General features: G+C 43.9%; 8 protein-coding genes across 8 annotated transcripts; 3 read left to right on the top strand and 5 right to left on the bottom strand.

Annotated features, from left to right (window-relative positions):
* Nucleotides 1-466: 466 nt before the first annotated feature.
* Nucleotides 467-1,544, bottom strand: BYT42DRAFT_498521 (uncharacterized protein; the record flags this gene model as incomplete). The annotated part of the gene is made up of 4 exons (XM_051564569.1): nucleotides 467-914; nucleotides 1,003-1,126; nucleotides 1,190-1,321; nucleotides 1,385-1,544. Coding segments are annotated over 4 exons (864 nt in total), but the record flags the coding sequence as incomplete, so codon positions are not given.
* A 5,406-nt stretch (nucleotides 1,545-6,950) lies between these two features.
* BYT42DRAFT_574236 (permease family-domain-containing protein) lies at nucleotides 6,951-9,257 on the top strand. The gene is made up of 5 exons (XM_051568820.1): nucleotides 6,951-7,172; nucleotides 7,253-7,473; nucleotides 7,600-7,877; nucleotides 7,957-8,227; nucleotides 8,296-9,257. Exons 1-5 carry the CDS (start codon nucleotides 7,023-7,025, stop codon nucleotides 9,098-9,100), a joined length of 1,725 nt encoding a protein of 574 aa, XP_051422453.1. The 5' UTR covers nucleotides 6,951-7,022; the 3' UTR covers nucleotides 9,101-9,257.
* A 270-nt stretch (nucleotides 9,258-9,527) lies between these two features.
* On the top strand, nucleotides 9,528-10,449 carry BYT42DRAFT_498109 (CTLH/CRA C-terminal to lish motif domain-containing protein; the record flags this gene model as incomplete). Its single annotated transcript, XM_051564541.1, has 3 exons — nucleotides 9,528-9,616; nucleotides 9,707-9,902; nucleotides 9,985-10,449. 3 exons carry the CDS (start codon nucleotides 9,528-9,530, stop codon nucleotides 10,447-10,449), a joined length of 750 nt encoding a protein of 249 aa, XP_051422454.1.
* A 216-nt stretch (nucleotides 10,450-10,665) lies between these two features.
* Nucleotides 10,666-11,295, bottom strand: BYT42DRAFT_498174 (P-loop containing nucleoside triphosphate hydrolase protein; the record flags this gene model as incomplete). The annotated part of the gene is made up of 3 exons (XM_051564546.1): nucleotides 10,666-10,881; nucleotides 10,955-11,152; nucleotides 11,224-11,295. 3 exons carry the CDS (start codon nucleotides 11,293-11,295, stop codon nucleotides 10,666-10,668), a joined length of 486 nt encoding a protein of 161 aa, XP_051422455.1.
* Nucleotides 11,296-12,123: 828 nt separating this feature from the next.
* BYT42DRAFT_498232 (uncharacterized protein) lies at nucleotides 12,124-13,562 on the top strand (the record flags this gene model as incomplete). The annotated part of the gene is made up of 4 exons (XM_051564552.1): nucleotides 12,124-12,229; nucleotides 12,338-12,489; nucleotides 12,667-12,817; nucleotides 13,039-13,562. 4 exons carry the CDS (start codon nucleotides 12,124-12,126, stop codon nucleotides 13,560-13,562), a joined length of 933 nt encoding a protein of 310 aa, XP_051422456.1.
* An 808-nt stretch (nucleotides 13,563-14,370) lies between these two features.
* Nucleotides 14,371-16,011, bottom strand: BYT42DRAFT_615096 (FAD binding domain-containing protein; the record flags this gene model as incomplete). The annotated part of the gene is made up of 3 exons (XM_051571922.1): nucleotides 14,371-15,111; nucleotides 15,181-15,805; nucleotides 15,887-16,011. 3 exons carry the CDS (start codon nucleotides 16,009-16,011, stop codon nucleotides 14,371-14,373), a joined length of 1,491 nt encoding a protein of 496 aa, XP_051422457.1.
* A 364-nt stretch (nucleotides 16,012-16,375) lies between these two features.
* Nucleotides 16,376-17,877, bottom strand: BYT42DRAFT_574245 (uncharacterized protein). The gene is made up of 2 exons (XM_051568821.1): nucleotides 16,765-17,877; nucleotides 16,376-16,677 (listed from the first exon to the last, which is right to left on the bottom strand). The coding sequence occupies exons 1-2, from the start codon at nucleotides 17,791-17,793 to the stop codon at nucleotides 16,573-16,575; spliced, it is 1,134 nt and encodes a 377-aa protein (XP_051422458.1). The 5' UTR covers nucleotides 17,794-17,877; the 3' UTR covers nucleotides 16,376-16,572.
* A 2,220-nt stretch (nucleotides 17,878-20,097) lies between these two features.
* BYT42DRAFT_383275 (uncharacterized protein) lies at nucleotides 20,098-22,512 on the bottom strand. The gene is made up of 4 exons (XM_051563314.1): nucleotides 22,093-22,512; nucleotides 21,611-21,918; nucleotides 21,074-21,542; nucleotides 20,098-20,974 (listed from the first exon to the last, which is right to left on the bottom strand). Exons 1-4 carry the CDS (start codon nucleotides 22,217-22,219, stop codon nucleotides 20,268-20,270), a joined length of 1,611 nt encoding a protein of 536 aa, XP_051422459.1. The 5' UTR covers nucleotides 22,220-22,512; the 3' UTR covers nucleotides 20,098-20,267.
* Between the last annotated feature and the right edge of the window lie 862 nt (nucleotides 22,513-23,374).

Raw genomic sequence — 23,374 nt, forward strand, 5'->3', positions numbered from 1 at the left:
ATCATCGTCTGCTTTTTCATCTGTCTAATATTTTTTTTTTTTTTTTTTCGGAAGGTGCCTAATATTCTATTTATGTTCTAGCAAGTAATCTTTCTAAAATTATCAGTTTATATGATACGTTTGAAATCGGTTAGATTTCTGTTTGTTGATATAACGAAGGCTATTCCGTTGCTTTTTTCAGTGTACTTGTATGGGAAAAGGATGACAAGATGCTGTGTGCTCGCTGCCGAAGACCTTCTGGACGTGCAGAAGTACAAAAAAAGTCAGTACATATTACACTTGTGTATACCATGGAGGAATCAAAACCGGCTTACTTTCTTTTGGTTTGTCAATATTCAGTAACGCACCACTGGATTGGGAGGCGGTCAGTCGTCGAGTGCAGTTCACATCGCTAGCGTCATCCTCCAAAAGATAGGAATCACCTTGAGAAAGTAGGCGTCAGAACTGTGTTGTCAAAGTTTTGGCATCATGATGAAGCCATACCTTCAAGATATCTTGTTTTTTCCTTCCCTTCGCTGAGGGTACCGTGGCCAGGCGTCCCCGCGTCTCTATAAAGATTGGATCTGGAAGGCATGGGCGATAAAAGGTCGGTAGGCCAGCTGATATCGCGCGCTGTCGTTTGATCAGTCTTCCATGCTCGCTGTACAATACTCGCAAGAATGCCTTCACGTGCTCTCGACATTGGTTGAGCAAACTTGGGCGATTTTAAAGCCGCATATTCTGCATTTACCACTACCGAGCAAAAAATCATCCAAATCAGTCTCTGAGTGAAGGGAGAAAAAAAAAGATAGTAGGACTCATAATCACATTTTGCAAGCAAGAACGATCTCAGTTCAACCGCATCGAAAAAAATGGCAGGTTCCGGTAACGGCGGCCCAAAGATAGGCACTTCTTTGGTTGCAACCACCTCAACTCTATCGCACCAGCGAGAAAAAAAAACATGGGAATCGTCATCAGGAACCACACGTAAACAAAGTAGACCATTGAAAAATGTCATATTACCTCCAGGCGGTGCGATTCTCAATGATATCTTCTTGGACAACGATGAATACGTGAAGAAACTGCGATCGAATGGCTTGCGGATTGAATGGCTGTTTTCCTTCCACAAAAACGATGCACACAATATCTAGACTCGAAAATGGATTGGTATACTATTGCGAAAAACATATACCTACGCCCCACCGCCTACCATTGCCGATATGTCGTTTCCTTTGAATTTGCTGAACATCACCTGTTTTCGATGGGATCAAGGTCGCCACATGGTAGGTTAATTCATTCTCTTTCCACGTTGCCGTGTAGGTGTATTCTCCGGAATCGCCACCTAAAACAGCACACACGAATGAGTTTTGGAATCAGATTTTTTGCCAGGCTATTGTATGCATACTCTTCACATCAAGGCCGCCGGCCCAGCCTGTATAGCCTTGCAGTAGGGTCTTTTCGCCGATGATATTGAGAAACCGGTCAAAGGTGTCGGAATGGTCATTCCCAAACCATTCTTCCTCTTTCGTTTGTCCGGCTTTCACATACAACACGCCGAATTTGTAACGCGAGTGAACCTAGAAAAAGAAAAAACGCATCCATCGTCCAGTCCCCAACCACAGAGAAAATGATGAAAACATGGAAATACGATGGTCTGAGTACCGTTTCGTATTTACACAGTAGGAGGGTTTGAAGGAGATTGTTTACCGTGCTTTCGTCCAATTTGATCATGTCGGCTTCAACTGACTCGGAAACGTCCATGCGGCGTAAATGTTGAAAGGACAACATGGAGCATACAGCTTCAAGGATTTCTTGATGTGAACTGGCGTGATGGGCGAGCGTGCAATGATCAGGAGACTGTAGTTTCCATCATGGTTATCTATGTGTTTCTGTAACAAAGGGGATCCGCTAGCCTTAATTTTTACCTGAGTGGTTCGCAAAATGACCCGGTCGACGTCGTTCTCTCTGATCATGGTTATCAATACCGGCTCGCCATAGGCACTGTAGCCGCAATAGGCACTGTAAGGTTGACCGGAAAAATAGGTCTTGAACCAATGTGCGTGTGGGTCCTGATGATCGATTCCCCATTGTTCATAACATTCCGGGTCACGATCCAGAGCCCCAAAAAATGTCGACGCACCGTTGTTTCCTTCCACCCAATAGTCTGGACATGCAACGATTATCGGTCGTTCTTGCGATTCATAATACTGTATTAAACATTGCTTGATCAAATGTTTCAGCGAAGATATCTATCCATACAATCTTATTTAGAACCTCCAGATAACAAGGATTCCACTTCCCTGTCTCTTTCTGTCTGTCTGTCTCTCATTTTCAATTTTTTTTTCCCTGGTATTTTCAGACTGTCCACATTGATTAAAAAAAGAAAAACACGGAGATCTACTTGCAATGGTATAGCGCTCATCGACCGAAATTGAACTTGAAAACCGAATCCAGGATTCTAGCCTTCTCAATTCATCGAGCATGGATTGCTTAGTGGAGATGCTTTCGTGGCGAGACCACGCTACCATGTCCAGCATTTTTCGCACATGATCAATGATGGTTTGGACAGATTTGACGGGAAGTTGTCGACTGTCGAGCCGCACTTGATCACAGTCAGCTAACAGTTTGCTGTGCAATGTACGAAGTGTTGCCGTCAATACCGTGCTGGAAGATACCGTGAGACCGCGATGCTGTAAAAAAGATACTTAACTATATCGTCAACGGTGTCACCCGGGCGCTTCCAGTTTCTCATTTGGGTACTTGCAAATTGCGCAACATGAGAAACCAAAAGCAAAATGAAAATGATCGTACCTGAGATGGATGGGCCCCGGCGGCTGAGGATGCATTGTTCGGTAGATTGCGGCTTTTGATGGATGATCGTGAAGGCGAAGGCGGCGTGAGCACGAATTTATGTTCGAGTAGATCCATGGTTTTATCAATTTCTTTTCCAAACAGTAATTGGCCAACCATAGGACTCTTTTGATGCAGCCGGTCGTCGGAAGAAGCTGATAGATGGAGATCATACATGCTACTCTTAGAAGAGACACACTCCAAAGGATCCTCACTATCTATGGAAGGACAAGGTGAAGTGGCGAACAAGGTACGAAGCTGTTGGGCACTGCATGATCGTTGGCAAGGAAATTTCTGATCATCGGAAGACCTGATATGTCTCTCACGGATATATCTCGGTAAGGGTAATCCCATGGATTGATGCATACTATCGTCGGAACGACGGGCCATGGAGTGAGGTCGTAAAGACAATAGTCGGTTTCTATGCGATGGCGTACGTCCTGATCGTTGGACCATGCCTTTCACCGATGACACAATGGTGGATTTCACCGCATGAGGGAATCGCGCCATCTTACTACTGGCCGAACTGAGAATAGAGCTGGTGGTGGATACAGTAGAATGAATCGATTCGTCCAATGATCGACGTTTGGTATTAATAGAGACGGTATCGCTTTCATCGCCATAGCTGTGGTCCGTCTTTGGCGAATCAGCCATGATGAGCTAAATTTATATTGACAAAGAATTTTCTACAAACAATAAGAACGTTCAACAAAAAAAGAGAGACAGAGAAATAAAAAATAAGAAACACCCAACGGAAGAGTGCGTGAAGAAAGCACAATGACCGAATCAAGGCCGATATTGACTAGGGCGGCAAAGGAACTGAGGGGAAAAAATGGATGATAAAAGGGGAAACCCAAGGATCCTTGGTGCTTGGATTCATTTAACAACACAGCTCCTAAGAGCTCCTATAATCCATGATTAGAAAACGACCAACAACTAATCAAACGATCATCCAAAAGATTGTCCATGCACACATATTTGTACTTTCACAGAAACACAATCTCTATGTGCCATCCGAGGCATTGTACGACCCGGATGTAAACACATCCATTCGCGTTTCTCTTTGTCGCATAAACTTGGATGGCCGAACATTGCCCATAAAGCCAGAAACAGCGATAGACAGCATGTTGCGGCAGGTATTCACATTTGGGTCCCCAATCTTGTGACGTGCGCTACACCGAAAGAACTTTGAAGAGCGGCTTTTGACCTTTTTTCGAGGGTTTTGGTGCCTCAACATGAGCAAACCTAAAAGGATAACGCTTTAGCTCCTTTCAGCTTGCTTTTAGGTTGACCCTTGTTTTTCTTTATTGAATTTGATATATTATATCCATGAATGCTCAACACTACAAGCTGGCCGTTCTTTCGACTTGTCTGAGCAATTCTTGTTAATTTTCGGGAAAAACTGCAGAAACACCGAGCGCCAAAATCGGCCCTTTGCAATGAAGTGTAATATCGATTAGAACCGTAAATCATTAGTCACATGGTTAGCCGATCTTACATCGATCATCTCCCGGTGATGACTTCTTTCTTGCTGCTATGCGATATTGTCCGTACTTTTTGCCACCGAACAACAATATACTGCACAATAGAATTTTGCAATCCATCTTTCGAGGATGGTTTTATACCTTGAAGCACCATATTGGAAATTGATGCTGTTAAAGTCAATAACGGATTTGCAAGTATTTATATTGATTCTAGGCAATTTGTTCCAGATAGATCAATGAATTTGATTTCCTATTCGGTTAATTAATGGACCATGGCAATTTTGGTGCTTGATGCTTGTTGCGTGGTTTAAGTTGGCAGCGCAGTGGTTCCGTATATATGTCGAAAGTGCCTGATTGGAAATTCCATTCGCATGTTGTTTGACCTCCTCGACTGAAATGCCTATTTCATGGCCTTGGATCCAACGGACAAGTTTTTCCTGACACCAAGTAATCCATCTATTTCCGATAAGGATTATATGGCAATGGTGTTATCGCGTTCAGCTTTTTTTAAATGCGCAACTAATTCGATTGTCTTTTTATTTTTTTTATTTTTTACAATTTGGCGCTGTTCGGTTCCCCGAATAACCTCTACAAAGGCGATTGTTGTCCATTCTCCCATCTTGAATAGAAACGTCTTGTTAGTTGTTTCATTTGGAGGATTCTGGGGAACCAACGTTGGGTGGGCCAACACGGAGAGATTTGGCTTGCGATTTTTTGTTCCCTTAAATTTTGAATGGTTGAAAGCTTGGGAACTAAACCGTCCATCTCCTACTGTTCTTCTCCTTCTTCCATTACGCGACGATGTTATTTTGGAATTTATTCATTGTTCAACCAAAAACTCCTATTTCAAAACCACTCGGTCGCATCCATCAGTTTACCGCAGGAATGAAAGCCGGCGCTATACTAAAAGTATCGACATGGTAGCACCATGCCACTAGTTTTTCGAATTCATGAAACGCTATTGTTTTATATGCAGGCAACGGGATCCTCGGCTGAGCTGTGCAGATGAACGTGGTTGTCCTCCTTTAGATGGCCGAGGAAATTAGTGTGCATTTATCTTTTCTAAGCAACGAAGCGGAGGGTGAAAACATGATGTTTATCGAATTGAAGAAAGGGTACATTTGGCATTGTTTTGACGACATGAAAAATGATCCATTTTTTTTTTTTTTTTTTTTTTTTTGGTGATCCAGACTAACCGTGAAACCGTCAATCATGCCTTCTTTATTCCGCTAAACTCACCAAAAGAGGGGTGACCCATGTCTGCATATTCAGTATACCGATCGGATCGTTGTCCAGTAGCATAATGAGTTCTAAGAAAGCCAGGGCGCATGAAATCAAAGATAGATCATGTGAGCTTTCAGGCACGATCCAGCATTTCAAAAAATAGTTTCGCGTTGATCCTCTAAAAAAGAAGCAAGTGAGAACCCACAGTGGATGACAATATCGTTAGGAAGACTAACCATTGCAGTAAGACATTGACAGTGCGCATAAATTATAGGTTCGTTGAAAGTCTTTTTCAAATAGGTATATATGGAAAGGGTTCATTCACTGTAGCCCCATTTTGAACTTGGCTAAATAGAGCATGCTACAGTCATCATCGCTGGACTCTCGATATGTTTTTCGAACGTTGACAGGTGCATATTTGACAGATCAAAAGTTGACAAAGTTTGAGAAAATAGTGTCAAAGCGCACGTGTTCAGAGTTATTGTTACTGCTTATCATATGTTATGTCGCTGGGGTTCCTTAATCCATGTATCGGTTTCGATGATTCGATAACCATCTACTGAAAAGCGAGGAGCAACCGAAGCGGTGTGGTTGTACGTCCTGGTGTCACTTTGCGTTTGTGGCGCCTTTGACAAGATCTATTTTACCTATTGTAGGGTGATTCCATGTTTTTGATTTTCAAAGCGAATTCCATTTTCGTATGCCGCCCACCAGTGAAAATCACAGATCTGGAAAAATTTTTCCCTGTGAAGTGATGGTTTAATAAAATTGAAAGGATTACGAAATCATGAATTGATAAACTGTTGGAGAATTGTGGAAGCTTATGCTCCAACGAATGAGGGTTGACAACAATGCCGCATAGCATAAACCATCCATTAACTATACCTGTTATATAAAAAGTCATAACGTGGTAGGGACCGTGGCTCCGAAACCAAGCCATACCCGGTTATCGGGCATCGTCGATTGGACAGGACGAAAATAATAACAGCGACGGATTACTCACAGCGGTCAGTGAGCGGCGATGCATCCAGTTTCATAACGGAAAAAGATCCATCTGGTGAAACAATAATAAAGAATTAAAAAAAATATTCAAGGTAAATCTAATTGCTGTGGAACTGAAACCACAAGGGAGCTACAGTAACGGCTCTTTTGTTTTTTTATATTGTCATGCCATTGAGACTTTCAAATGTTTATCAGAAGGACAAGTAAATATGCCAACTGTGCGTCAATATGATTTTTATCTGGGTATGAATCACGGCCAAACCAATCATGAGTGGTCTGTGGCAAAAAATAAGCTAAATGGGCCCACACAGACTTGAGCGATAAACATATCCCGATAAAATTTTTTGTACCACAAAAGAAGCTAAACCTTTTATATTCGGTGCAAAAAGAAAAAATTAGACATCTAATGTCTTCTCTTTGATCTTTTCTCGCTTTTTTATCCTCACTTTCTTTTTTCGCTCTCTTTTTGCACGCATAACGGCAATGGGTTGGATCGCTCGACTGGATGATGCTGTGGCGCGTTCGCGCGTCGGCAAACACTTCCAGCTTGAAGGCTCGGGTCACAAGAAGGAACGCAAAGGTACCCGATTTTCGACCGAAATTCGAGCAGGCCTGACGACGTTCTTCGCCATGGTACCGTATTCTCTAAACCTGCAAATCCACATAAAAACAAATGGATTGTTTAAACTGACGCACAATGACTATTTCATTAGGCTTATATTATCTCGGTGAATGCGTCGATTATCAGCGAAAGTGGTGGCACTTGCGTATGCGAAGGCACCGCCGACGACCCACTGTGCGATCTCAATACGGACTATATGAACTGTGTGTACCAAGTCAAACTCGATCTGATCATGGGCACCACCATTATTGCTTTAATCTCTTGTTGTCTCATTGGCATCTTTGCCAACTTGCCTCTCGGCATGGCACCTGGGTAAGTTTAAATCCAAAAAATTCCTTATTGTTTGATTTTTTTTTTCTCGGGCTCGGTCGGGAAAAGAAAATTTTGAACGAATGAACAGCATGACTCACTGAAAGTGTGATTTTTCAATGTAAATAGTATGGGTCTTAATGCTTATTTCACCTATACCGTGGTGGGATATCACGGTTCCGGCAAAGTGTCCTACGAAACTGCGTTATCTGCTGTCTTCATTGAAGGTCTTGTTTTCTTGCTCCTGTCATTGCTCGGTTTACGTCAATGGCTCGCAAGGATCATTCCTATGAGTATCAAGATTGCCATGGGATGCGGTATCGGTTTATATCTATGCTTTATCGGTCTCCAATCGTCCGCAGGTATTGGCTTGGTCAGCTTGGACAAATCCACACTTGTCACACTGGGTAAGTGAGCTTGTTTGATTCGGTAGAATAAAAATTTCTGCAGCAAATAATTGATTGACAAACGTGTGTCGCTCTTTAGGTGGATGTCCTCCCGAAGCAAAAGACGCCGATGGTGTATGCTTATGGGGTCACATGGAATCCGGTACCATGTATATGGGAATCTTTGGCTTGATTGTCATGTGCATGCTGTTGATGTATCGTGTACGAGGCGCCATTTTGCTGGCTATTATTTTCATTGCCATCACTTCCTGGCCCCGTAACAATGCCGTGACCTACTTTCCCTACACCGAAACGGGTCAAACCATGTTTGACTTTTTCAAAAAGGTTGTCACCGTACACAAAATGGATCAGTATGTGCTCACAATGACAAAGGGATGCGCATGTCAATGGATGTTAACTTGAATATTTTTTTCTCCAGTGTTTTGGGCAGATTCAATTTCGACCTGTCGACCAAAGATTTTTGGATCGCTTTGGTGACCTTGGTATATGTTGATATTCTCGATACGACGGGTACTATGTATTCCATGGCGCATTATGGTGGTTTCACGGACGAGACGGGCGATTTTGAACACTCGACGTACGCTTTCATTTGCGATGCTATCGGTGTAACGATCGGTTCGTGCTTTGGTACGTCTTCATGTACCGCGTTTGTGGAATCCGGCGCTGGTATTGCCGAAGGTGGACGCACGGGTATTACGGCGTTGGCCGTAGGCTTTGGTTTCTTCATCTCGATTTTCTTCTCTCCGATTTTCGCCAGTTTCCCTCCGTGGTCAACCGGTCCGGCCTTGATTGTGGTGGGATCCATGATGACCAGCAGTATCCGTAACATCAACTGGGATTATCCTGGCGATGCGATCCCGGCGTTTATTACGTTGGCCGTCATGCCATTCACCTACTCTATTGCTTATGGTGTGATTGGTGGTATCTTTTCGTATGTGATCATCAATGGTCTCGTCTACCTGATCGATAAAGCCAGCGGCGGTCGTATCCATCCCGATTACTCCACACGCGAAGATTGGTGGACCGCAGCTCTGTCCGGACCCTTATTACCATACTGGATGCGATGGGTCGGTGCCAAGATTTGCGGTAGAGCAAGACCTTTGACGCGTGATGAACGTATTGCCATGAAGAATAAGGAAGCCGAAGATTCCGAACCTGTCACCGTCATCGGCAACAATGGCGAAGACAACTTGACCCTCTGCTATCCCGAAAAAATGATCTAATCCTCTCTATTAATCTGTCTTTCTACTTCGTTCTTAACCACCCACATTTTTCATCAACTATTTCAAAAAGCATATGAACATTTAGAATCCCAAAAAGTATCTCATAAACAACGATGAAAACATGCACCATGTCATGTATAATTTTGCTTTGACTGATCCCTCATTTATTTGGCTCCAAGCTCCATATCGTGTGGGTCCCCCATTGAATGGTGGGTTGCAAGGTTTTGACCAAATAAGGAAACCGTCATACCCCAAAAGACTGAAGCATAAAAATTTCCGCTTTCCCTTTCTCTTTTTCTGCTTCTCTCTCGTCCGGGTCTTTGTGAAGTCCTACACACATCTTGGTTATTTATCAAACGGGTTTTCCGTCTATTCATTATCGCCACTTCATATAGACAGACGCACACGAATCCATTCAGTTCATACAATGAGCAATTTAACGACGCCATCCCTGAAAAAGTTTATCGGCATGGGAGAATGGGAACAACGACTTGCCAAAGTCAAAGTGAACAAGCAGTAAGCACTCGTTCCATCTCCACTGTTTATGCTCTTGCCCTTTTTTCTACTACGGCAAGTGGGCGCGAGACTCATTAATTCTCTTTTTAGAGATCTCAATCAACTGGTGATGAATTACCTTGTAGTGGAAGGTTACAAGGATGCCGCACAACAGTTTAGCTTGGAAAGCGGGTTAACACCTTCGGTGGATCTTCAATCCATTCAGGATCGTATGGATATTCGTCATGCTATTCAATCGGGAGACGTAGACACTGCCATTGATCTTGTCAATGATCTGAACCCCGAAGTAAGTTTGCTTGTCTTATTGTAATCGCCAAACCACGCCCTTGGTTATTAAATTTGGTCACCATGGTCGGTGTTGTTGATAGATTCTAGATACCAATCCTCAGTTGTTCTTTCACTTGCAGCAGCAGCGATTGATTGAATTGATTCGCAAGGGAGAGTATGAGGCTGCTTTAGAGTTTGCGGCCGAGGAAATGGCGCCTCGTGGAGAGGAACATCCCGAGTTCTTGGAAGAATTGGAACGAACAATGGCTTTGCTTGCCTTTCAGGATATCCAGGCATCGCCTGTATCTGACTTGCTTCATCCTGGTCAACGTCAAAAAACGGCCGGCGAACTCAACGCGGCGATTCTCATGAGCCAGTCAAGAGAGAACGAACCAAGATTACCGAATCTCCTGAAAATGCTAGCGTGGAGCCAAGAACAACTGGATGAAAAAGCAGAGTATCCACGCATTGAAGATTTCGTCAAAGCCGATTTGGTGTTGCGTGACAGTGACGGAAATATCGTGGTCGGTGAGAACCAGACGGCACCCACACCGACTCCTTTGTAATTTATGCGCCCCCTTCTACAAATCCCAACTCTTCTTCTTTTTTGAATATCCGTCCCGTCTCTCTTTTTTCTACTTCTTCTCGAATATTTTACCCATCGTCTCTGAACTGTATTATATCATCTCTGTCTCTCTCTCTCTCTCTCTCTCTCTCTTTTGCCAATGAAATAACTGGTGGTATGAAATTTTCTATTCTTTAACCCTTTCTTGTTGAAATATTTACAACTGCAGTAAATGTAAAGCTGCATCAATTCGTTCTACCGAGCATTCAATGTCAACACTTGGGTCGAGATAAGCAATTCGCTCAAATCCTTCATCTTCCTCTTCGGTAGGAGGTATATAGTTTTTCAAAAACCGTTGCATAATAAATACGCCTTCTTCCCCCATCACGCCGGTAGGATGATCCACACGAACGTGAATCCGTTCAGTACATTCCTAAGACACAAGTAACTGTGGGTTAATTTGAGGAAAACAAAAGAAGTTGGGGTTGCCCAATGATCAAACTTACCATGGGGGTGGTGGTGAGAACCAGGCAATAGACGGGAATCCTAAACTCTCTGGCAATGGCGACCCAAGTGTGTCTTTGCTTGGGATCAAAGTTGCAACGATCAATCACCACATTGTATCCCTTTCTGAGATATTCCCGCGTAGCATGTTCACAAGCTTTGCGTGATCGGAGATCATCCTGATTCACTCGTTGCCATTCCTGTCAATTGAACGGGTGAGCGGAACCAGTCCTTTGGCGGTTTGTATCCAAAAATCTTGAGCTTTTTTTACCGGTCGACATTGGATGAGCTTATTGGAAAAGGTGCTTTTACCAGAGCCTGGCAATCCAACAAGCACAAGCATTACCGCCATGATCGCTGCTGTTGTTTGATACTGCTTTCCTTCCCAAATAAAGGAATTAGACAAACAGCCCAACCTAACTCGTGAGAGGAACCCAACTTAAAACTCAAAAAAATCAAAGCACCGCCCCGCCATCCGATCCCGCCGATCGATGGTGGGGCGGTGGGTGACCGATATGGTAGGACATGCAGCATTGACCCGAACAAAAACCACAACCGTTTCTATACATAATGTGGATCAAATTGTCATGGCAATCCAAGAAATGGTATACAAACTGCAAGGTTTACAAGGTATCACGCTTAGAAAACGATATGATTCTAAAAAGAAGCAAATCCGATGAGAAAAAATGTGATGATGGTTTCAGAGCAACGATGAGAGAAGAAAGTTTTTTAAGGGGGTTTTTGACTAAACGTGTAGCGATGAGGCGTGTGTATATGTGCCTTGTGTATGTGCGTGCGTGGGTGGTTGTTTTGTGTGTGCGACGGTCTTTATCCTTTGCATTTCTAGCTTGGCTTGTTTCTTTCTTTCTTTCTTTCTTTTCTTTCTTTCTTGCCTTCTGTAGTTCATCGCCCCAACCCCCCCCCTTTTTTTTTTCTTCTTCTTGTTCCCAATCTGATTAATTTTTTTCCCTTCTTCTTCTTTTTCTTCTACCTCCTTTGGTACTTATTTTCATATCCTCATTTGCTGTTCATTATTAGATTAGTTTAGAGTCCAGTATCACTCACGGCCAGGCTATCGTCACTCGTGTCTCCTTATTTCTGTCAACTGTACCATTAACAGCTTCTTTTTCTTCTTGTTCCTTTCTTTTATTGCACGCTTATCCGGTCTGTCATGGAATTTGAAGATCTTGTTGATATGGAATGGGTCAATGCCCATACAACCAGCACACATACCACACCGTACATCAAAGAAGAACCGACTTATACCGTGTTTTCAAGTGATGATCCTTTTTACGGGGACCATTTCAGCACTGGATCGCATGGGTCTTCTTCGTTGGACTCCGCTGTGTCACCCGACCAAGGATCCAGCTTGCCATCGTCCATAGGTCAGCAAGACTCGCCCATATCAACGGACATGTATCCACCCGTCCATTTGTCGTTATCCACCATTGATCAAATCAAACGTCTCATCGAAATTGCGAGGCAGCACTTGGCTCTGCGTGATCAACTTCAGTCACAATGGCCCCAGGATTCTTCCGTTGACCCCAGCCCCGACATGCAGTCATTCTCTTTTTTCCTTCACAACGCCGACCATCCGGCGACCGATTCCTCCCTACCAGAGACCATTGCACCGAAATCACTTATCAAGTCATCCCCGCCCCCGTCCTCGCCCTGTCCTTCTTCTGACTCGTCAATATCTACCTGTGATAAAAAGGTCAAACAGGAACCGACCTTGGCCGAAGATATGATGTCTCTCGAAGCGTACGCTGAATCGGACGGCATCGACATCAAACGACTGACACCCAAAGAACGCCGGCAACTACGAAACAAGATCTCGGCTCGCAATTTTAGAGTTCGTAGAAAGGGTATAGTATAGTTCATTTTAGACAAGTTTCATAGAGTTCATGGCATCATAAACTAAAAAAAAAATATACATGATGATCCCGCATTTTTCCAAAACCTTCCCCTGATATCCTTCCCTCTTTCTACTTCCCTGCCGCTCTCCCTTGATGACTGATTGCCTCTCTACTTTTTTCCCCTGACTGTCAAAACAAAAACACTAATTTTCTCCGAACACTTCTATTAGAGTATATCACGGCGCTGGAAGCGCAAGTCGATGATCACAAGAAGCACGCTCAGCAACTTGGAAATCAGTTGGAGAAACTGGAAGAAGAGAACAAACAATTACGATCGGAAGTTGATACGTTGAAACGGCAGAATCAACTCCTGCTGCAGAAAGCGACGCCTTCCTCGCCACGCATGGCTTCGCCACTCCACAAAGATCTCAGTGTGCGTGGGTCCAAACCAAGCGAAACCTACCGTCCCGATTATTCCATCCTCGTCTCACACGTGGTCATGCCTCACTGGGATATCGATCAAATTATCCAACAAAAAACCAAGCCCGTTACTATTCCCAGCGCATCAGATCAACATAGCATGATGTGGTTGGCAGGCCACACCTTGGCATGGTTGGTGCAACATCAACATCTTATTCCCAATCAAGCATATACCCCGTCCACTGAACCGATACCATCTGCCATAGAGCAATTATACGACAATTTGATCCTCTCTTCTCTTCGTGCCAACAATAACACCGCTTTTTGCTGGTAACAAACCATTGTATATAAACTTATTCCGTCCACTTTTCTTTTTGAAACCTCTGCTTCCACTTGATTTGATGACTGTGTCGTTAGCTATCCGAGGGAAATGCACTATGACTGTTGCTTACAAACTTGCTAAAATGGCTCACTGGAACTCAAAAAAGGTTATATTTCGTATCCTTCATTCCGGCCATTAATATGAATGACATGTCACGACTCTTGTCTAAATGTATGGGGATCTTTGAGGGTGCCTGAATAAATGACTTGTTATATAACTTGGTGACACCACTTGTCACCATAACACCTAAATAGGAGAACTGCCGGGTCCCGTTCTAACCAAGCAACCAGAAGAGACTTTGCTGAATATTCGTTTTGATTAGACAAATCAAGGCAGTATCAACAGGTGGCACATTACGCTGATAAAACGAATCCATGCATTAGAAAACCATGCACAAAAGCTTCCTCACTGTATCTACAGATTACCAGACATAGCACCGAGTTTTGTCATCAGATGGAATAATCATGCGAGTTTTGAACATAATATCACGCCATTCGCAGCTTGGACTGAAACAGGCGTGTTTCCGTTGACTCGGCATAACCAAATTATGTGTTGTCATCATTTATCTCGATCATAATTGGACGGTGATACGGCTTATTGTTAACCAAAACTCAGCAGCAGCAGCATCAACATTATCAATATCGTCACCATCTTGATCATGATGGATGAGGACAAAAAATATAACAAAAAGCCATTTGTGAAGGTGGAGGTTCAATTTAATGATAAGAAAGGATGAGTATGATTTTCGGTCAGTGGGGGATTATTGGGGGGATTGATGGGATTTTTTAGCATGGTTGGCGGCATAGCGGCCGGCCGTTCGACCATAGACGACGCATTCTAATAAAGAGTTGCCGGCCAGACGGTTGTGACCATGAACACCGCCTGTCACTTCACCTGCAGCATATAATCCAACCACGGGTTGCTGCTTGTCATTCATGACTTGGGCCGTTTCATCAATTTGTAATCCTCCCATGGTATAGTGCACACAAGGCGTCACCATCGACACCCAGTACGTGGTTCCGTGAGCAGGCAACAAACGGCACGGAAACCGAGTCTTTCCAAACGCGTCGGCCGTTTGTTTTTCGAAATGTTCGTCGTAGTCTTTAAACTCTTGCTGTAGTTCTTGCGCATCCGTATCCAACTGAGTCGCTAGCGATGCCACGGTGTCGTGTTTGATAAAGAATCCTTTGGATGCATAGAACCCGAGCGTCGATTTTCCAAACCCTTCCACGGCTTCGTCTGTCATCACCATGTAGGCGGCGGGAACTGTCAGCGACAACTTTGTCATCCAACTATGCGGTCGTTCAGTCACTTTATTGGCTTGATCAAAAATCGCTTTAGACAAGGCATCCCGTCGCCATAATTCGTCAGCAAACCGATGGCCTTGTCCGTTCAATAACACCGCACCGTAAGCCCTTAACGCTTCGGGGGCCAAGAATTTTGTCGATGCATTGGGATGTTGAGGGTCAATGAATCCTGTAGGATGAATCTGCACTTGATCCTAAAAACAACGATTTTGATCAGTTGCTGCCAGTACCCACGCCATATTCCTTTTTTTAGGATAAAGTACCATGTCTCGGAGAGCGGCTCCGACGCCCAAACCAAGTTGAATTCCGTCTCCGTTGGCCCATGGACCATTGGTGGTGGCGATATTGAGAAACTGTGGTGCGTAGGTTTTCATCAACGATGGTCGTTGGTCAGGTTGTGTTGTCGCTGTTTGCCCTCCGAAACCGCCGCTCGCCAGAATCACGGCATCGGCTTTGATCTCTCGCTGACCGTGACCATCTTCTACCTTGACACCGCTTATCTGATCCTCAGACTTGAGCAGTTCCAAAGCTCTCGTTTCTGTCAAGATTTTCACATGGTCCAAGGATAAAAGATGGCCTTTTAATGTATCAACCAGTTTCCATCCCACCGGCACGGGTCCACCATCCGGTCGCGGTGGGCAACGGTGGGTTCGTGCACGCGAATGACCTCCGCATTGAGACAGAACCGATAAATCCAATGATTGATCGTTACTGTGTGCTTTGAGCCAAGCAACCGCTTCCTCACTCTCATGAACGAGTTTGTCCACTAGATTTGCTTTGGATAAACCGCCTCCCGATTGAAGTGTATCTTGAACAAATAGTTGTTCGGTATCGTTCGATAAAGGTTCAACGGCATTGATACCCGACGTCGCTTTCATGGAATTGCCACTGAAGAATAACAAAATCATATCATTCGCATGGCGTTCCCAGCTAGAAAGCAAGGCGCGAATCTTTTTTAGTACTGCTTACCCGATATTTTTTTCCTTTTCAATCAAGACCACATGAACATGACCGGCTTCATGAGCTTGAATGGCCGCGGAAAGACCGGCGAGTCCGCTGCCAATGACCGCCACGGTAGAAGGAGAAGAAGTCATGGAAAGATAACGATTGTACATGTAATAAAAAAGTAGCAAAGCAATAGAAGCTTGGAATAAACGCATCACCGTCGCACACGAAAATTTATAAACAAAAAACACTGTGCAGAAAAAAAAAAGAGAATCGTCTGATTTTTTTTTTTTCATCCGTCTTTTTGAAAGATGAGAAAAAAGATACGATGCAGGAAAACCCCATGAAAAAATCGACTTCCGCCCAAACCTGTCATCCTTCAACTGAGATGATAACAAAGAAAGCAAAGACACCATCATTAAAAAACGAAACGAAGCGAGACTCGTTTCACAGAGATAACATCATGGTTCGCCCATGAAGATAAAAAAAAAGGTTTCTCATGTACACTATTTATAGGACGACAAAGAAAAAAAAAAGGATGAGAATTGGGGAGTGTGTGTGTGGAGGATTTCTCTTTTTTCAAAGTTTTTTGATAACGTAAAATAAAAATGGTATATCGGAACTATGCACAATGTTTAAATAGAGGTCATGAGATGCAAAGAGAAAACAAAATATAAGGAAAAACGTCATGAAATCCATGCTGTTGTTGTTTAGTAACGTGGGATGTGTCTATCGGCAAGGGGTCTGGAGGGTCGGAAGTTGTTTCTAATAGGACCACTGCCGGACCGAGGGAAGCCCGAAGGTGGTCGACGAGACTAGAAAAAGGAGAGAAGAAAAAAATAGACGTTAGTCATAACCATTTTATTCCCTTTTTTTTTTCTTTGGGGGTTATAACAACATACCATGTAAGCGGGATTTGACCAAGCATGGGAAGTGGACGTATTGGGAGAATGTAAAGGAGAATAGCGACTGGCACCCGGCACTCGATTGTCATAATCTGGATAGTAACGTGAAGCTGACGATGCTAAAGGTGCGCGTGAACGATCATTGTAGTGATAACGTTGGGATGGGGAAGATGGCAATGGGTGGAAAGACCCCTCCATGGACGATGATGACGGCGAGAATCGGTATTCATACTGACTCATACTATGGGATCGACTGTGACGACGGTCTCGACTCACGGAACGCCGATAGTCTTCCATCTTTTCAGAAACAGTACGTTCTCGTTTGAATGGTGAAGGCTCGGACTGAGCAGGAGACGGCAAGGGTGAAGCGGAGGACAAGGAGGGGGACGAAGGAGGAAGGGTAGATGCAGCAAGAGCAGTAGCCGCGGTCGGTGTGGTCACGGTCGTAGCCACGGCAGTATCCTTAGAAGGAAGAGAAGGAGAAGGAGGAGATTGAAGAGTCATCGCGGTGGTATCCATGGTGGGAGAATGCGTCGCCGTGGCGGTGGTAGTACTGGCAGGCGAAGCCGGTGCTGGATTGGAAGCAACAGGTGGGCGTGACAACAGATCTTTCATGATTTGGAATAGTTTATGCTTTTCTTCCTGCAGTTGCTTAATTTTTTGACGCACAGTCTCTTGATCTAATTCACTCGAGGTGGAACAAGGAGGGGAGATGGTGCTTGAGTTGGGTGAAGCACAAGACGAGTGCACGTCGGACGTCTGTGCTGGTGGGGATGGCTCTTTTGGCTGTGGTTGTTTGGACATACTTCTAGACTCTAGTAAGGGTGGGTAGGCATGGCCTTCTTCAAAAGTACATGTCTCTATGGGTGGAGAAGGAAGACCATTATCGAGATGGCCATCAACAGAACTATGTCGTTTGGATCCCGTCTTGTTCAACCCAGCTTTACGTTTCTGAATTCGCCGTATAATCGACGTGCGTATCGCAGGCATATTGTCAGGTAGTTGAAATTCGAAACGTTCCGTCATTACAAAAAGACAAAAAAGAAAGCCCAAGTCAAAGCAAAAAACTACAGAAGCCAAAAGAAAGAATAAAAAAGATGGAAAGAAAAGAATTCGAGCGGCAAAAAAAGAAAAACCTAAAAAAAAAAAAAGATTCTTTGCTATTGAACGCGACACGCTCTCTTTTTTTTTTTCTCCCTTCCCCCGCGGGCAATCTGTGCTTCATTTCTCTCTTCGCACCCCCCCCATTCTCTCTCAAAAGTGAGTGCCCGAATCCGCCAATTGAAGCCCAGCTTCAATGACATCACTCGCCATTTGACACTAAAATTTTTGGTTTGAGATGAAAAAAAGTCTGGTTCTCACACGCCATAGTGATCAGCTAGCAACAACTAATAACCATAGCGCCTGCTGCACCAACTTTTTTCCCCGTTAAATTGACATCCATGGAAACGGCTGTTGCCAGCACAACAAATTTTTTAAGCAACAAGTCAAGTCTTCCATCTCACGTCAACTTCCTCTTTTTATTTGGTTTTCTGTCATGAGCACCGTTTCCTCATCCAGCGCATCAAAGCATCTGGGGTTAACTTTTTATTTTTATTTTTGTTTTTCCTTGCTTTCTTCTTTGTTTCTTTTGCTTGTGTGAGTGCGGTGACACGATGGAAAAAGGAATAGGTTGATTGTATGCAGGACACCTGTAACCCAAACCTGAGCCTGTCTTAAGAAACGATGCGTGACCCTATCCCACCCTGAGTCATTGTCTTTTTTTTTGTCTTTTTTGGCTGTCTCTCAGTTGCGCGACATTCACATCGCTTTACTGGTAGAAGCCGAAATATCAAAAAAGGGTATCCATGGATAGGTTGCACAGAGAGCCTCACTCCTTCACTATCAAGGAGCCTTTTTATTTATCTGTCATGTGTACATTAACGAAAGTATTTTGCAGCTTCATGGTTGGCTGGCAAGTTTACTTGAACTCCTTAAAAATTTATCCCTCGTTATGTGAGTTATTTTCTTTTTTCCATCGAATCGCAAGGCTGTCGCTTTCAATGTCTGTTTATTGTGCGCAGTGGTCGGACTGGACCTGTCATGGAATCAGAAAGAATTACAGCGTAGGACAAGAATGCAAAAAGTGATTATTGATTCCCAATCTTTTATTATTGTTCAACCAAGGATAGGCTACACAAAAGAAATAAGATGGGATAGGACCGACGCGTGATCTTTTAAGTCACACATTGCGCGCATGCTTTTCATCCCTCACTGTCACTTCATCACCACACGTTTGTTCAACTGATGGTCACTAGCTCGGGCCACTTTTCACCCTGAGACTTTTCATATCCTACTTTATGATCGGTGTTGGCTTTCCTTCAATCTAATGAAGTACTCATGTATGAATCGGCTTCAATGTGTTCCCATCAGTTACCCAATGTTTAGTAAAGGACGATCGTATGGTTCACGGGCGATAGACGGAGAGCACCTCTCAAGACACATAATGAGAGACTTACTAGTCATTCATTTTTCTCAACGCCGTGCTTCAAAACGTGATGATATATCTTGTTGTTCATCAGTCACATGATGAGCACTCATTTATTGGTTGTAGTGGATGAAGCAGAACTTAAGGAAAAAAAAAACACCAATTTTGCAGGAAACAAGATACTCATAACATCAGTGCATGGCTCAATAATATCGTGGATACGTTCTGACATCTTGGAAACAACATCAACAAAGTGATTGCAAGTTCATGGAAAGCTAGAACTGACACGGGATTGATTGCAACATTAGTATGCCTGTCGTTGCTGCTCACACTTGCACTCACATACCCCACACTAAGATGTGTGTTGGTGAGTAAAGGCAATGTTGTAGCTAAGGATGCTCAGAAACAACAATACATTTTTGGTTCAGTTTTAGGGGTTTCCCGTCGGTTGGCGATTGGCGTACCATGCATCGATCGCTATCTGCAGATGTATTTATAGATTCAGCAAGCAATCAAAATAGTGTGAAATCCATTTGGATAACAGTGTGCTGTTCACCGTTTACACACGAGCTGCTGTATTTCCTAAAAGGATTTAGGCACCTAGAATATTCTCATTCATCGGCTGACATTTTTGTGACAGTAATGACACGTTCACTTTGGATCAATTATGTTATTGTCCATCGTTGCGAATAACTCAGATCGAAAAGAATGAGTAACGAATCAATTCCGAGTCATTTTTACTGCAATCAAGGCGGGTTGAAATGAGTAATGTGCTGTGTAATTGCTTGGCGGAGGGGGTAAGAGACAAAGTGATTGTAAATTGTCAGGGGTAAGTAGAGGGTCCTTTCTATTCGCGAGACAGCCTGGGCCTTCTTCTTTAATGAGCGGGAAAAAGGAAAAAGAGGAGGGGTGAGGGAATGCTTTGTTATATCAATGTTAATGTTTACATTGTGACACAATTGGATGAGTGCATTTGCGATTATGGTCAATGTTGCACAAAATTGTTCTAAATCGATTCTTTTTGTTTTTCTTTTTAAAAGTGTTTGTGGAAGCAGTTGTTACAGTGGCCCTTTTTGAAAAGATTAGCGCTAAAGTCGTTGCACCCACAGTCTTGACAATCCGGTTGTGCGACAGGCGATGCTTGGAAGTAATCTGGGGCGGCTCGTGATTGCGGCGTAGGAGGAGCAGTACGAACGAGCTTGGGTGTGTTGGACATGCTACGTTGACGCGCCGCTGGAGGTGGTGGAGGTGTTCGCATGCTCGGTTTGGAAGCCAGATTCACGGGAACACCAGAGTTGCCACGCGGAAGCGAGCTGGATGGAGGTGGTGATGGGGCGGCACTGGTATAACTGTGAGTCGATAACGTCCGTGTAGGTGTATGATGACACTGCTGATAACCGTAATCGGTGTTTCCATTGGTCATATGATCAGCAAAAGGCGACTCGGTTTCGGCCATGGCTTCCTCCACAGGATATTCTTGAATCTGGGAGGTATGACTGGTGGAAGTGGATGGACGGGCAGGCATAGGTGGAGCGACCAATTCTTCGGTATAATTCACCGGGAAAATACCTTGACGTTTCGTTGCACCGCCGTGATCCACCTCACCCAACCACCATCCTTCATCCACTTCATCAATGACAGTGATTATATCCCCCGTCGCAAATGACAACTCATCGCTACTTGCTCCCTCAAAATCATACACGGCCTTGCGTCGTTTTTTGGTCCCAATCGATGCTTGAGCTAGTCCATCAAAGAAAAAAATAAAATAAACAGAGGCATGATGAGTATGACTTTTTTAAAGGCCAACACGTCAGTTTTTGTTTCTCTCTTTCTGCTTACATTGACGTCGAGGAATGGTAGGAGGGGTAAGACGGGATCCAGACGACATGAGATCATCGTTGTTGTTATGGTTGCTTCGAAGGGAGGTGCGACTGGGAATGCGTCTTGGAGGTGGGCCACCTACACTAAGACTGTCGGAGCTAGGTTTACGGCTGCTAGGGCGACGTTGTTGCAGACTACCAGGCGATCGTGATCCGTGGCTGGAGACATCGTTGTTTTGGCCAAAGTAGTCATCCATACTGCCTTGGCGACTCGAACGGCCCACTGGAGCGATGCCACCGATCCCACCGATGGCTGAATGAGAGCTCGAGGTTCTCGATAACACTGTATGCATCATATTACGAGCAATCGGTGCCGAAGCCACACCTTGACCCCACGTGGAACGCACTTCATTCAATAGATCGGCCGATTTACTGAAATAGGCATATTGCGCTTCCAATAGCTGCGTCAACGCTTCAAAGTGTTCATCCTATTTTGTTCCCCATCAGCTTTTCGAACCTTGCACGCTCCTAGATCCACCACTTCCACATTGCTTACCTCGTATTCTTGAAGATAGGCCATCTTCTGGATGATGTCATATTCAATTTCTTCGTACTTGATTTTGGCTGCCTGAGTCTCCTGTTCCAACTCGGGCTTTTCCTTTTTGGATTTCTGGAGACGGCTCAGTTTAGCATCATAGTCCAACCGACGTGATTCCAGTTTCTTCTTCAGTGACAAGTATTCTTTATATTCTTGTAGTCCACGTTCCAGGGTAGCCATATAACCGTCTTTGACTTGATTTGCAAATTCATCGCCCAACATTGAAATTTGGGACTCGGCTTGGCCGTAATTTACCAATGCAACTCCTGTATGCAAATCACATCAATATACATCAAATCACTTGCTTCGTATCCCTTGGAGTCTTTCGGTCTCTCCATTTTTTCCTTGGTCATATTTTATCGAGATGCACAGCATATGTGGCTAGCGTTCTTTCTCTCCCCCTCTCCTTTCCTTCCCCAGATATCTGAGAAAAAGCTTACCTAAAGCTGAATCTTCCGGAAAGGCACTACCGTGGCTGATCCAGCAGTTCGCAACGGCGGCCATGGGGGAGCATTTCGTTTTACCATCTTCCGGAGACGGTTTCTTCTTGCATAACTGCGCATGCATCAGGACCGTGGCATCATGAACCTTTTCAAACCCGGTACGACGTGCTTCCGTTTCGTTCTCCAATTGTTGAAAATCTTCAGTCTGAAGAGTGGTTTTCGCTCCACCTAACCGTTCACCGGTCCACTACACATCGAGAAAAAAAAACAGCCATCAAGGAGATGAGTGTTAATGAGTTGATGAAAAAAAAAAGTTATTTCGAGAAGATCTAAATTAGGGGCGTCTGGAACAACGAGCCTTTGGGAACTCCGACACCACTGGGCGAGACAAAGAAAGAAAGAAAAAAAAATAGCCCGTTCGACTTTCTTTTCTTCCATTTCCAAAGAATCCCGCTGAGAAAAAAAAATATACCACACTCTCGTGATGTGTATGTATGGTAGAGTCCCTTCTTCTTGTATTTCACATGGGATCATGAATCCAAACGAGCTCTTTCCAAGATCGTATCCACAGTGATTTTTTTGGCCGTTGTTCCAGCGTCTCCTTTGTATCCATCTTTTTACCTGTTTGAACTTTCCAAAGTTTTTGATCATATACGACGATTAAGCAGAACGCGAATAGGCGTTAAATATCCAAAGAAAAGCGAAAAACGATGAAAAACAAAAGGTTGGAAAGAAAAAAGAACCAACAAAAGGTTGGAAAGAAAGAGAAAGAGAAAAAGGGAAAGATAAGTAAAGCTAATGCCGATCGGGGATGGGAGGACGATCAAAAAAACCAAAAAAGCAACCCACCAAAAAATTACAGAAACACTCGTCACATGGAAACTAAATGCGGAAAAGTTCCCGAGAAAAGAAACCAACCATGGTTCATCCACATCCTTTGGCTGCCCAGCTTACATAAGAAGCATCAGATCATCCTTTTTCCTTGCATCATAATATTGTACCCTCTTCTTCTGTATGCAGTGGGCACTGCATTGCCTCCAACCCGCTTTTAAAAGACTATGGATCGCGTGGTACCTTGGTGACAGATCAAAAAAAACCAAAACAAAAAAAAAAAGCAATCTATTGAGCACCCACATTCAGTCAAGACCATCATCAATAGGGCATAGCGTATATGTTAGTTGATAACAAGCTACACAGCGCCAAGTGAACAATGTCAGTCATCGTCATCTTCCTTGCTTATATTTCCCTGAACAGCATTTCCTTGACCAGACAGCTTTCC

The sequence above is a fragment of the Radiomyces spectabilis genome (assembly GCF_025331425.1).
Source record: "Radiomyces spectabilis strain NRRL 2753 chromosome Unknown BYT42scaffold_8, whole genome shotgun sequence".
NCBI lineage: Eukaryota > Fungi > Mucoromycota > Mucoromycetes > Mucorales > Radiomycetaceae > Radiomyces > Radiomyces spectabilis.